The sequence below is a fragment of the Macaca nemestrina genome, chromosome 5 (genome assembly GCF_043159975.1).
Source record: "Macaca nemestrina isolate mMacNem1 chromosome 5, mMacNem.hap1, whole genome shotgun sequence".
Classification (NCBI taxonomy): domain Eukaryota; kingdom Metazoa; phylum Chordata; class Mammalia; order Primates; family Cercopithecidae; genus Macaca; species Macaca nemestrina.
Window position 1 is genome coordinate 127,445,088 of NC_092129.1, and position 14,594 is coordinate 127,459,681.

The 14,594-nt window shown below is 40.8% G+C and overlaps 1 protein-coding gene across 4 annotated transcripts in view; it reads right to left on the bottom strand.

The window, feature by feature from the left end:
• Positions 1-14,594, bottom strand: part of LOC105479548 (GDNF family receptor alpha like) — a 92,297-nt gene that overhangs the window by 52,692 nt on the left and 25,011 nt on the right. For 3 of the 4 annotated variants that reach the window (XM_071096930.1, XM_071096928.1, XM_071096932.1), the window contains 2 exons: positions 9,051-9,185; positions 7,062-7,220 (listed from right to left, as the gene is read on the bottom strand). In XM_071096930.1, the coding sequence (XP_070953031.1) occupies positions 7,062-7,220; positions 9,051-9,185 (294 nt within the window). The remainder of the gene's footprint in view (positions 1-7,061; positions 7,221-9,050; positions 9,186-14,594) is intronic. The other variant, XM_071096931.1, reaches the window with a different exon arrangement.

The window sequence follows — 14,594 nt, forward strand, 5'->3', positions numbered from 1 at the left end:
AAGGCCGGGCGCGGTGGCTCAAGCCTGTAATCCCAGCACTTTGGGAGGCCGAGACGGGCGGATCACGAGGTCAGGAGATCGAGACCATCCTGGCTAACACGGTGAAACCCCGTCTCTACTAAAAAACACACAAAAAAACTAGCCGGGCGAGGTGGCGGGCGCCTGTAGTCCCAGCTACTCGGGAGGCTGAGGCAGGAGAATGGCGTGAACCCGGGAGGCGGAGCTTGCAGTGAGCTGAGATCCGGCCACTGCACTCCAGCCCGGGCGGCAGAGACTCCGTCTCAAAAAAAAAAAAAAATTAAAAATAAATAAATAAATAAATAAATAAATAAATAAATAGTTATTTCAAGAGAGCTATTACAAATGATCTTGCATTTTTAAAAACTGACATGTAAAAAAAACACTACAGTTTATAGAACCACATGTTAATGTTCAATTTCTTTTAGTGATATTTTTCTTCATCACTTTTGCTTTTTCATTTCATTTGATGATGATTTTTATATATTCTCCAGGGTTTACACATAAATATTTCATGAATGGACACATGATTTAGATGCTCAAAATATGTTTAATTAATGAAAAACACTGACATTGTATATTTACTAATCATTTGCTAAGTGTCAGGCATTATGCTAGGTGCTTTAGCATATTTTTAAAAAGAAATAACAAAACTGATTTTCTTGAGAATAGAAAAGTGCATGTCTGTGTACTCTGGAGAATATTTTGGGAATGCAAAGCAGGGAGAGAAAATCATTTTATTGAAGTGATGATTAGAAGGTTTGTGGAGGATGCTGCAGTTGACATAGAGAGAATGCTAAGATTTAAATTATCATGTTCTTTCTCATATTTAAATTATTTTCTTTATAATTCTTTATCATGAATTATAACAAATCAGCTGAATGCGTTCTGTAAACATAAAAACCATGTCAGGTCCTTTATGAAGTCCCAGGAATATTTAGGCCTTCTCCTTTAGGTCTTGTCCATATGAAACTTTCATTGAGTACAAGGTTTTTGTATGACTGATTCATCAATATTTCCACATAGCAGTATTCAATAAATTTCTACTGTGGGAAAAATAGGTTTAGTATGTAAACTGATTTCAATTTAACTGCTCTAAATATATATAGTTCTGTTGATATACAATATTTTGTCAAAATTTGATATGCTAAAAGTAGCTATTAAGGCTGTTAAGTTCAGATGTTTCAGACGTCTTACCATCTTGAAAAACTCAATATATATTTTAATAAGCATTTCAGCATGCTCACATTTCAGCCTACTTAATCTAAAACTAGTAACGTCTACTAATTAGCAAATTAATGCTATTATCAGGCCCTATCTTATTTGACTTTTCAGCATTTTGACAATTTTCTTCATGTACTCTTTCATTGACTTCAAAAATTCCACTCTCTGTAGCTTCTTTTCCTGTATTTAAAAACCTTCTTTTTGATTTCTTCAACTAGATTATAAAATTCTTCTGAAAATATCTTTCTCTTCTCTTTGTGTTTTTCCCAAGCAGTCTAACTCTCCTTTATGTTTTTTATCTACTTATAAACCTCTGTATCTCTGTTTTAGATTTCTCTCCTCAAGATCTCTGCTTCCCAATGCCAGCTTGATGAGACATGTTCCTTTACATTTTCAGACTATTTTTTTTATCATTGCAAACTTAGGAAAAATAATACCAACATTCCTAACCCGAATATTCTAAAGCATACCTCAGATGAAATGTTTTCAGAATACAACTCATCACTTTCGTCCCCAGTCCTGTACAATTTTTCATTTACTGGCTCAATGTACAGCAATCCCCTTGTTCCAAGCCAGCCACCTGGAGATTATGCTTAATACATTTTAAACTCCTTATATCCAACTGGTCACCAATTCCTATTGATTATTATTCATAAATAGGCCTTAAGTATATATTTTATTATAATTCTCAGGACCAGTGCCTTAGTTAGGCATGCATTACTTCTCTCTCAAATTATTTTGATGGCTTTTTAACTGATATTCTTGACCTGCGTCTTTCTCTGCCCCCCATTCCATCCTCTCTAAGTTACTGTCTGTGATATCTTATGAGAAACTGATGGTACATTCCTCTATTTAAAATATGTAATAGCTCCTCATAACAACGGTTTCAAGTCTAATCTCTTTAGAAAGTTATGTAAGCTCAGCTTTCCTCCTTTTCATAAATATCTGGTTTCTTTCCAGTGTTATGAAATACTTTTCCATTCTATTATCCAGCTTAACAAGGGAATTCTTGCTCCCCAAATGCTCCCCACTTCATTCTATTTCTTCTGCTTAAAACATCCATTTTGTTTTGCCTCCCTAATGAAACCAACTTACCCTAAAAGGCCGAAGTCTGACAATTCTGTGAAGTCTTCTGAGTCACCATTGTTTTTTACTCTATGGCTTCTAGTACTTTGTCTGTGCATGTGTGTATGTGTGTATCCTTATCATGTGTATAGCATGTATCACATTGTACAGGTGATATTTGGCAATTATTATTTTAATTAAGAATTGAGATAATACAAAATATGTTATGTGATGATACTGAAATGAAACTAGAAATCAATAATGAAGATATCTGAGAAATCTCAGATATTAGGAAATTAAACAACCTTCTGTCTGGGCGCAGTGGCTCATGCCTGTTATCCCAGCACTTTGGAAGGCCGATGTTGGCAGATCACCTGAGGTCAGGAGTTCAAGACCAGCCTGGACAACATGGCAAAATCATGTCTCTACTAAACATACAAATATCAGCCAGGTGTGGTGGCATGCATCTGTAATCCCACCTACTCAGGGGGCTGAGGCAGTGGAATAGGTTGAACATAGGGGAAGGAGGTTGCAGTGAGCTGAGATTACTCCACTGCACTCCAGCCTGGGTGACAGAGAGAGACTCTGCCTCAAAATACTATAATAATAATAATAAAATAAATCATAACAAAGAGGAAGTCACAAAGGAAAGGAGAAAATACTTTGACATAAATATAAATTAAAACAACGTATCAAAATGTGTGGCTATAGTTGAATCAGTACTTGGAAGGAAATTCATAGTATTAAATGCTTGTATGAGGAAAGAATAAAATCTCAAATCAGTGGTTCAAGGTTTTATGTTAGGAAGCAAGAAAATGGGAAACACCTTAAAATCAAATCAGACATACACATAAAGAAACAATGAATAGTAAAACTGAAAGGACACAAATTATACAAATTATCGATATCTAAACATAAAAAGGACATCACTGCAACTACTACAGACATTAAAAAGGGCAATTAGGAAATACTAGGAGCAACTTTGTAGAGAGATAGAAACCAAAAAGAAACAGTAAACTGAAAACTTTAAGGATAAAAATCCAACATAAATTCAGCAAATGGAAGATACAAACTACCAAAGGTCACTCATGAAGAAACAGATAACAAGAATAGTCTTACAACAAGTTAACACATTGAATTTATATTTTCAAACCTTTTTAATGAAGCATGGCCCAGATATCTTTACTGGTTAATGAAATCAATCATTTAAGGAAGGAATAACATCAATTATTTTTGTGCTTTTCCAGAATATTGGAGAGGAGGAAATACTTTCCAAATGATTTTACAAGGCCAGCATAACTTAGATACCAAACCAGACAAAGACATTATAAGAAAACAAATCAACATGCCAATATACTTTATGAACATAGTTTTTTTAAACAAAATGTTAGCAGTTGAATCTAGAAATACAAAAATAATAATATACCATGATTGAATAGAATTTAGCCTTGAAATGAAGGGCTGGAACAACAGTAAAAAATCAAATAATGAATTTCGTCATATAAAAAACTAAAGGAAAAAAATGTGATCAGGCTTGGCAGGACATGAGGGAGGAGAAATGGAGAGAAGTTGGTTAATGGGTACAAATATACATTAACATAGAAGGAATAATTTCTAGTACTTGATAGTACAGTAGGGAGACTACAGTTAACACTAATTTACTATATATTTTAAAATAGCCAGAAAAATTGGAGTACCCCCAACAAAAAGAAAAGATAAATGTTTGAAGTAATTAATAGTAATAGAGGCAAAAAAAATTTGCAGAATTCAGCATTCATTTATTTTTATGCATTTATGATTTTAAAAATGAAGAAAACCAGAAATATAAAGGAATTTCCTCCACTTGATAAAGAGAACCTGCAAAGAACACACACACAAACACACTCTTCATGGTAAAAAACTGAATGACTTTCTCCTAAGACAGGTGAAAAGGCAAGATGTCCACTTTCAACAATTCTATTGACTATTATATTGAAAGCTCTACTTAGGGTAATAAAGCAGGGAAAAATTAATGAAAGACTACAAATTGGAAAGGGGAAGATGAAACTCTATTACAGATGACAAGACTACTTATATAGAATTTCCTGCAGATTCTATAAATAAAAGATAGAATAATTGCATTTAACAAGTCATAGGCTATAAGTTCCATACAGAAAAATCAATTGTATTTCTATATAATCACTATAATCAATAGAAAGTTAAGATGTAAAACAAATTACCATTTACAACAGCACCAAAAGCTGAGCTGTGTTTGTAGAAGCCTAAAAAGTTGTGCAAGAACTATATACTGAAAACCATCAAATATTGATGAACTAAATCAATGAACTTATAAATAAATGAATAAATATATCGTGTTAATAAACCTGAACACTTGACATAGTAAATCGGTTTATAATTTCAAGGTAAGTCCAGTCAAAATGTCAGCAGGATTCTTTGCAGACACTGACAAGCTGATTCTAAAATTTTTATGGGAAGACAAAGAAGTGGTCCAGCCCGGTGGCTCACACCTGTCATTCCAACACTTTTGGAAGCTGAGGCAGGCAGATCAATTGAGCCCAGAAGTTGGGAGACCACCCTGGTCAACATGGCGAAAACCTGTTTCTACTAAAAATACAAAAATTAGCTGGTGTGGTGGCATATGCCTGTAATCCCAACTACTTGGGAAGCTTTGGCAGGAGAATCGCTTGAACCCAGGAGGTAGAGGCTGCACTGAGTCAAGACTGGGTCACTGTGCTCCAGCCTGGGTGGCAGAACAAGACGCTGTTTCAAAAACAGCAACTACAGCAACAACTAAAATTAAATTAAATTAAATTAAAGACAAAGAGCTAGAATAGCCAAAATTATTTTTAAAATAACAGTTAAAGGAATCATACTACTTGATTTCAAGACTTTCTGTGAAGCTATAGTAAGACTGTAGAATATTTGCAAAAGTACAGAATTAACTCAATGAAAAAGAATAGAAAGTCTAGAAATAGAGCCATTAATATGTGGCCAAATGACTTTTGAGGAAAGTAAAATTGATATTATTTTCCACATACGTGGGTGGAACAATTAGATATTTGCATGGAAGAAAATCTGACTTATATCTTGTACTATATACAAAAATTAACTCATAATATAACATAGGCCTAAATATAAAACCTAAAACTACATCATTTCTAGATTATATGAGAAAATCTTTGTTAATGTGAATTAAATATCTATTAGATGAAACATCAAAAGTATGATCTATGAAAGAAAAGATGATAAACTGAATTTCACCAAAATTTTTTAAATTCTGTTTTTTTAAGACACTCTTAAATGACAAGACTAAAAAAAATACAAAACACATATTCTGATAAAAAAAAATCTATTCATACAGAAACAGCTCTCAAAACTCAATAAACAAACACCAATTTAAAAATGGGCAAAAGTTTGAAGAAATACTTTACCAAATAAGATAGATAGATGGCACACAGCACATCAAAATATGCTCCACATTATAATTAAGTGCAAATTAAACCCACAATGTGGTATCACTAAATATATATTAGAATGGCAAAAAAAAAATATGTGCTGCTGGGAATATGAAGCAGCTGGAACTTTTATACATTGATGGTTACACTAAATCTGAATTACAGTTTAGAAGCTTTTTGTAACGTTAAGCGTGTACTTATCATATGACCCCACAATTTCGTAAGTGAAATAAAACTTTTGTTTGTCTGAATCTTGTATGTGAATATTTATAGCAGCCTTATTTTTAATCCCTGAAAACCTGGAAATAATGCAATTTACTTTCAATAATGAATGGATAACCAATCTATTATACACTCATACAATGAAATACTACTCATCAAGAAAAATAAACTTACACATGATAAAAATTAATCTCTAATGTATTATGTTAAATAAAATAAACTGAATTAAAATGGCTACATGTTACATAACTTCATTTGTTGATATTCTGGAAAACGCAAAATCATGGAACAGAAATTTGTTCAATGAGCCCACCATGGATGACTGAATGGGTTGGACGATGAGACCATTCCATGTAGATGAGAGGTAACTCTACCTCTTATAAAGTGAGAGAAGGTTGATTGTGAAAGAAGAATTGAGGACTCTGTGATAACAGGTGCATTCCTCTGTTGATTACTTTTCGGAGTATATAGGGACATTAAAGACTGGACACTGTTCACTTTAGAACTGCTTGATCTTGCACATCTCTTGGAATATCTTTGTTGTACCCTTAAAGGTACATGCAGGCTAGCTGATCACCACTACTCCAGTGTATTAGCCTGATTAAATGTCCCTATGCAAAGGCAAGTACAACTCTAGCAATTAGTTACATTTTTATTTCTCCCAGGAGACTTGGAGTTCCTTAACAAAAAAGATAATGTATTATTTGTCTTCTATCATCTAGGTGTTATGCAAAGCCACAATAAACTTCACAAATATATGAATTGAGTGAGTGAATCTATAATTCTAATGACTCGAATGAAGCTTAGAATTTTGGTTAGCAATGAAAGAAATACGTCATGCACTTGCTGAGGTCTATGGTTCACAGAACCCCAAGGTACATCAAGAACTGTATCAAAACACCTCATGTACCCTTCAAATATATACACCTACTATGTACCAACAAAATTTTAAAAAGAATAAAGCTCTGAAAATAATTAATCAAATTACAAAAAAATTAATCAGATTACATAGATGTGGTTAATTTTGAAATTTTTGCTTTTTCATGACTATAAACATTTCTTATAATAAAATATTACCTGATTTATTGACACATTCTTTTCCAAGCAGTTTGTTCACAGTACAATAGAAGTCATCAGTGCAAAGACACTCTTTAAATCGGAAATTGCTTTCCACTAAGTACTGGATACTCAGGTTACAGTATGATGAATTCTTCATCTTGCAGGGGTCACCTGGATCTCACAATCAAACACATAACACTATAGATACAAATCTTATTATAATTTTGGACTCTTCCTCCCCAAAGGACTTTTAATATATTAATCTGAATAATTAATTAATATGGTAAGATTATCTGGGGTTGCTGCAGGATGCCCATATAAGTGACTTTTTTAAAAAAACATGTATTTTCATTGAATATTTTCCATAATGTACTTTCTATATTAAAACTTGCTGCATTTCGAAATAGCTTTTTCCTACTTAGAACATCATTTCTTGCTTTTCAGTAAAAATAAGGCTACTCTTACACGAGGTGACCAGAATGCTCTCTAATCTTAGTGTTTTATCAGCTTATCTATTTTATTAGCTATTTTGTCATAATCTGATCTTTCATTTTCATGTCATTGTAAGACTATAGTAAGAGGAGTGCAGGCGGCTTTAAATTTATCATTAAAAATTATGTGGTCCTGGCACATAACACTCAACAAATATTATTGAATAAGTCTTTCATAATTACCAGTATTTCTTTTTCTGCATTAATTTAAAAATATATATTCCTCTACCTGAACATTTTCTTTTAATTATTCTGAATAAAAATACTTGAGTTTATTTCATTTGTACATTTGAGAATATGTATATTTCAGCTTCATACATAAAATAATTATGCAAATATTATTGCAATTTACTGCAAATGACTTGCTATTTGTAAACTGAAATTAACAAATAAGTTACTATTTGTGACACCTAAATATAATATTTTGACAGCATATTTTAAATTGCCTTATAAAATGCAGCAAGAAGTTTAATCATCAAAATAAATAGATTATACAATGTTCTACTGTATAAATTGACTATGTTCTACTATAGAGTTTATTCTATTTACTTTTAGTGAAAGGAGTCTTACTATAATGCTCTCATTCAATGCTTATTTAGCTACTTGAATATTCAAAATATATGTATTTTTTCTTTTTAAGGAAATACAGGCCGGGCACAGTGGCGCACACCTGTAATCCCAGCACTCTGGGAGGCCGAGGCGGGCAGATCATGAGGCCAAGAAATTGAGACCATCCTGGCCAAGATGGTAAAACCCTGTCTCTACTAAAAATACAAAAATTACTATGTGGTGGCGCGCACCTATAGTCCCAGCTACTCTGGAGGCTGAGGCAGGAAAAAGAATTGTTTGAACCCGAGAGGCGGAGGTTGCAATGAGCCAAGCTCCAGCCTGGCAACGGAGCTATACTCTGTCTGAAAAAAAAAAAGAAGAAAGAAAAACAAAAGAAAAAAAGAAAATAGCAGTCACTCTCCAATATTCACATTCTCAACTCTTGAACCTCCCCACAAATGTTTGGAAGGTAGCACAAGCTAAAAACAAAACTATAGCTTTACTTGTTCTTGACATAGAATTGAAAATACTGTATATATGTTTCAAGAATATAAAATGTACATTATACATGGACAAATACACAATTATTATAACAAATCTTATTTTTTCTATTTTATCATTGACATATATAATCAAAATAACCTTTTATTTGAAAAAAATACTGCCATGGTTCTGAGAAGAATGCGTAAAATTGTAGCATTATACATGGCGTGAAAGGTAAGAAAATAATCTGAAATCTTGAATAATGCTGCCCTCAGCATCAGTAATTACAGCACTTTAGTAATTAAGAAAATCCTTTTGTAATTAAATTTGCTAATACATGATTAAAAGTGAATCGATTGGAGGTCAAGACTGAGTAAGATACTTAGGGAAAAACTTAGTTCTTAGGATAATGACGAAATATCAAATCCTATTTTTATCTTAGTAAAAATAAATCATTTAAGTGTATTCTTAGCAACTTGTTTACCTGAATCATTGCAGGCATCTTCCATTATTCTCCAAGCATGTTTACATCCATTTGCACCATGTAGGCATTGCTCTCTTAAATATGTGCAATTATTGGTTTGGGAAGTGTATTCATTTTCCAAGCTTAGCCCCAAAGCTTGAATAACAACAACAACAAAAACAAGTTTGTAATATAAGTTTGGCATCCATTTTCTTCGAATATAAGTTATTCATGATAAGGAGCAGAATTATGGAAAACAACATGTAGTGAAATTATTGATGGTGGGAATAACCTTAACCTCCTCTCTAGCTGTAGATCTATACTTCTTTCTATAGATTCTTAAATGAATTACTTTAAATTTGCTCATTTTGACTTCTCATCATCTATTCTTCAATTATAAATTATTTTTATTACTATTGTTCCATTAAAACTGCTCTTAAAAATGTCTCTACCCCTTTAAAGTCTAACTTAACGGTTTTAAACTTTATCTCGCCATTGAGCATTTTGTTGACTTTTTGTTTTTGAAACTTTTCCTTTGCCAGTCCTCCCTTCTTGTGAAAGGAGCTGGGCACATTCCTCAGCCCCGGGCTCAAAACTCCCTGAGCCTAGCACAAACACATCCCATCCTCCCATCCCACCACCATATATCTCTCAAACTCCCTGAGCTCAGTACAAACACCACCTGGAAAGTCTCCGATAAGGAGACAGCCGTACAAGGTTACTGAAAGCGCAGGAATTTCTTTGTTCCCCTACAACTTTCGGGCTATAAAAAGCAAACGCTCGCATTGTTCGGGGCCCTCTTGTATACTGTGTAAAGGAGGGACCAAGTTCGAACTTGTAGTAAAGATCCTTGCCGCTTGGCTTTGACTCTGGACTCTGGTGGTCTTCTTTGGGGAACAAACACTCTGGGCATAACATCTGGGGGCCCGTCCGGGATTCCCCAAGCCCACCAGACCCCTGGTCAACGGATCTGCTAGGATCGATCTACTAATAGGTGAGCTGGCTCGTCTCCGTTTGTCTGTCTGTGTCTGTGTGTCTGTTCTGAATCTGAATCTCTGACTCGCGAGGTCTGAAACTGAGGCTGGCACAGTCCTGGCGGACGCGCTATAGGACAGCCAGTGGAGACCGGTGGGAGACGTCCCCTGGCTCTCTTCTGATTTAAATTGCGATCTGAGTTGCCGGAGCGGGTTCGCGATCCGGGCAACAGTCTGAATTGCCCCGGTCCCCGGGTGCGCGCCTGCCGTCTGAATTGCCCCGGTCCCCGGGTGCGCGCCTGCCGTCTGAATTGCCCCGGTCCCCGGGTGCGCGCCTGCCGTCTGAATTGCCCCGGTACCCGGGTGCGCGCCTGCCGTCTGAATTGCCCCGGTCCCCGGGTGCGCGCCTGCCGTCTGAATTGCCCCGGTCCCCGGGTGCGCGCCTGCCGTCTGAATTGCCCCGGTCCCCGGGTGCGCGCCTGCCGTCTGAATTGCCCCGGTCCCCGGGTGCGCGCCTGCTGTCTGAATTGCCCCGGTCCCCGGGCTCCCGGCTTCTGGCGCACGCTCGCGGCCCCGGTCCCCGGGCTCCCGGCTTCCGGCGCGCGCTCCCGGCCCCGGTCCCCGGGTTCCCGGCTTCCGGCGTGCTCGCGGCCCCGGTCCCCCGGCTCCCGGCTTCCGGCGCGCGCTCCCGGCCCGGTCCCCGGGCTCCCGGCTTCCGGCGCCACACTTCCGGCCCGGTCCCCGGGCTCCCGGCTTCCGGCGCCACACTTCCGGCCCGGTCCCCGGGCTCCCGGCTTCCGGCGCCACACTTCCGGCCCGGTCCCCGGGCTCCCGGCTTCCGGCGCCACACTTCCGGCCCCGGTCCCGGGGCTCCCCGGCTTCCGGTGCCACACTTCCGGCCCCGGTCCCCGGGCTCCCCGGCTTCCGGTGCCACACTTCCGGCCCCGGTCCCCCGGCTCCCGGCTTCCGGCGCCGCACTCCCGGCTAGCTATCAGTAATAAGTCAGATCAGATTTCCTCTATTGGGATTCTAACCCACATTCCTTTACAGGAAAGGACTACAAATCGTTACAGGATGGGCAATACCCAGAGTACTCCTCTATCTCTCCTTACAAATAATTTCAAAGAAGTTAGAGCAAGGGGCCATGATCTTGGTATGGAAATCAGGAAAGGAAAGCTAATTACTCTGTGTCGCTCCGAGTGGCCTGCCTTTGATGTGGGGTGGCCACCCGAAGGGACCTTCCGACTTGCTGTCATCACTAGGGTAAAATCCAAGATTTTCCTACCTGGACATGCGGGCCACTTAGACCAAATCCCATACATCCTCATATGGCAGGACCTTGTTGAAAACCCGCCTCCTTGGCTGTCCCCTTTCCAATTAGCCTCTGAACCCTCTAAGGCACTGGTTGCTCGACCACTAAAAACCAAGCAACCAACTGCCCCCTCCCATCCTGTTCTACCTGATAGCGGGGACCCACTGTTCACAGAACCCCCTCCGTACCCCTCCGGGCCCCAGGTTCCGGCCCCTCGGGCTGAGTCGCGGGAGAGAGCAGGCGGAGAGGAGGCGGCCGCCACTCACGGGCCTGCTGAAAGAGAAAGTAACTTTGAGGGGCCGGCGGGGCGGACGCGAGGGCGCACTTTGCGGACTAGCCCCCCCCAGCCGCCTGACTCCACGGTGGCTTTACCCCTCCGGGAAATAGGACCCCCAGATGACACAGGAATCCCCAGGCTCCAGTACTGGCCATTCTCCACCAGTGATCTGTATAACTGGAAGACTCAGAGTGCTCGGTTTTCAGACAACCCCAAAGATTTACTGTCTTTACTGGATAGTGTCATGTTCACCCACCAGCCCACTTGGGACGATTGTCAGCAGCTCCTCCGAATCTTGTTTACCACGGAAGAGCGAGAGAGAATACAGGTAGAAGCTAGAAAGCTGGTCCCGGGGGACGACGGTCAACCGACTGCCAACCCCGACCTCATAAACGCGACCTTTCCTCTGACCAGGCCGGCATGGGACTACAATACGGCAGAAGGTAGGGGACGGCTACGCCTTTATCGCCAGACTCTAATGGCAGGTCTCCGGGCAGCTGCTCGCAAGCCCACTAATTTGGCTAAAGTATATTCTATTCTGCAAGAAAAGACAGAGAGCCCAGCCACCTACTTAGAAAGATTAATGGAAGCTTTTAGACAGTACACCCCCATAGATCCAGAGGCTCCAGGAAGTCAGGCAGCTATTGTAATGTCATTCGTAAATCAGGCAGCCCCAGATATTAAAAGAAAACTCCAGAAATTAGAAGACTTGGAAGGAAAGCGGATTCAGGACCTCCTTCAGATAGCCCAGCGGGTTTACAATAACAGAGATACTCCAGAAGAAAGGCAATTTAAGGCCACTGAAAAAATGACCAAGGTCCTGGCAGCAGTAGTACAGAAAGAGCATCTACAGCCAGAGTACACCCAACCCAGGCGGCCCCCCAGGCATGATAATCTGAAAAAAGACCAATGTGCCTACTGCAAGGAGGCTAGCCACTGGGTAAGAGACTGCCCCAAAAAGAAACAACGAGGACAGGGACCCCCTAGGTCTACACCCGTACTAGTCACTCAAAATGAAGACTAGGGAAGACGGGGTTCGGATCCCCTCCCCGAACCTAGGGTAACTTTGCAAGTGGAGGGGTCCCCAGTCCAGTTCTTGGTCGATACGGGAGCACAGCACTCAGTCTTAGTTAAAACTAATGGAAAATTATCCTCCAAGTCCTCGTGGGTACAAGGGGCCACAGGAGTTAAGAAATACCCATGGACAACACAAAGAACAGTAAACCTCGGAGCCAAGAATGTAACCCATTCTTTCCTGGTTATCCCTGAGAGCCCCTGTCCCCTATTAGGGAGAGACCTGCTAACTAAAATGGGAGCACAGATCCATTTCCTCCCTGAGGGGCCCATCGTGACCAACTCCCACAATCAACCCGTGTCCGTCCTAACTATAACCCTAGAAGATGAGTACCGGCTCCACCAGGAGCAACCGGCCCCTGACCAGGACATAGCAACCTGGCTCCAGCAATATCCAGAAGCTTGGGCGGAAACGGGGGGCTTAGGACTAGCAAAACACCGTCCTGCTTTATTTGTTGAACTTAAACCTGGGGCAGACCCCGTGCGGGTACGCCAATACCCGATGCCCCTAGAGGCCAAGAAAGGAATTGCCCCGCATATCCGCCGGCTCCTTGACCAAGGAATCCTCTGCTCATGTCACTCACCCTGGAATACTCCATTGTTGCCGGTACGAAAACCTAATAGTGGAGAATACAGACCTGTACAAGACTTAAGAGAAATCAATAAGAGAGTTGTGGACATACACCCAACTGTGCCTAACCCATATACCCTCCTAAGCACCCTAAACCCTAAACATCAATGGTACACTGTTTTAGATTTAAAAGATGCTTTCTTCAGTTTGCCTTTAGCCCCTCAGAGCCAAAAGCTCTTCGCCTTCGAGTGGAATGACCCTGATAGAGGCATAAGTGGCCAACTGACATGGACCAGACTGCCGCAAGGATTCAAAAACTCTCCTACCCTGTTCGATGAGGCCCTCCATGAAGACCTGGGTGAGTACCGACGCAAACACCCTGAAATAACCTTACTACAGTATGTTGATGACCTCCTGATTGCTGCTGAGACCCAAGAAGCTTGCATCCAAGGGACCAAAGGTCTCTTACAAGCTCTGGGAAATCTAGGATACCGAGCCTCAGCAAAGAAAGCTCAAATCTGTAAATCAGAGGTAACATACCTAGGATACCTGCTTAAAGAAGGGCAGCGCTGGTTAACAGACGCCCGAAAACAAACTGTTCTGCAGATCCCCAGGCCGCAATCCACCCGACAAGTGAGGGAATTCCTGGGGTCAGCGGGGTTTTGCAGACTATGGATACTTGGGTTCGCAGAACTGGCTAAACCCCTATATCAGGCAACACGGGGGCAGCAGCCATTTAAGTGGACAGACGAAGCCGAGTCGGCTTTCCAACAGATTAAAACTGCCCTACTCTCCGCGCCTGCACTAGGACTACCTGATGTTACCAAGCCCTTCCACTTATACATAGATGAAAATAAAGGTATCGCTAAGGCAGTAATAACTCAAAACTTAGGCCCCTGGCGGAGGCCAGTTGCCTACCTGTCAAAGAAGTTAGACCCAGTGGCTGCCGGGTGGCCCCCTTGTCTCCGAATGATTGCAGCCACGGCTCTGATGGTGCAGGATGCTGATAAGCTTGTCATGGGGCAAGAATTGCGGGTCGTTACCCCACATGCCATCGAAGGTGTACTCAAACAGCCACCCAATCGATGGATGAGTAACGCCCGACTCACCCACTACCAAGGATTACTACTAAATCCTCTCAGGATAACTTTCCTGCCCCCAACGACCTTAAACCCTGCCTCGCTGCTGCCCAACCCGGACCTGGACGCCCCACTCCATGACTGCACCGAGATACTAGCTCAGGTGCACGGAGTTCGAGAAGACCTGCAGGATCGCCCACTTCCTGACGCCGACCTCGTCTGGTTCACTGATGGGAGCAGCTTCATGCATCAGGGCCAGAGGTACGCTGGAGCGGCAG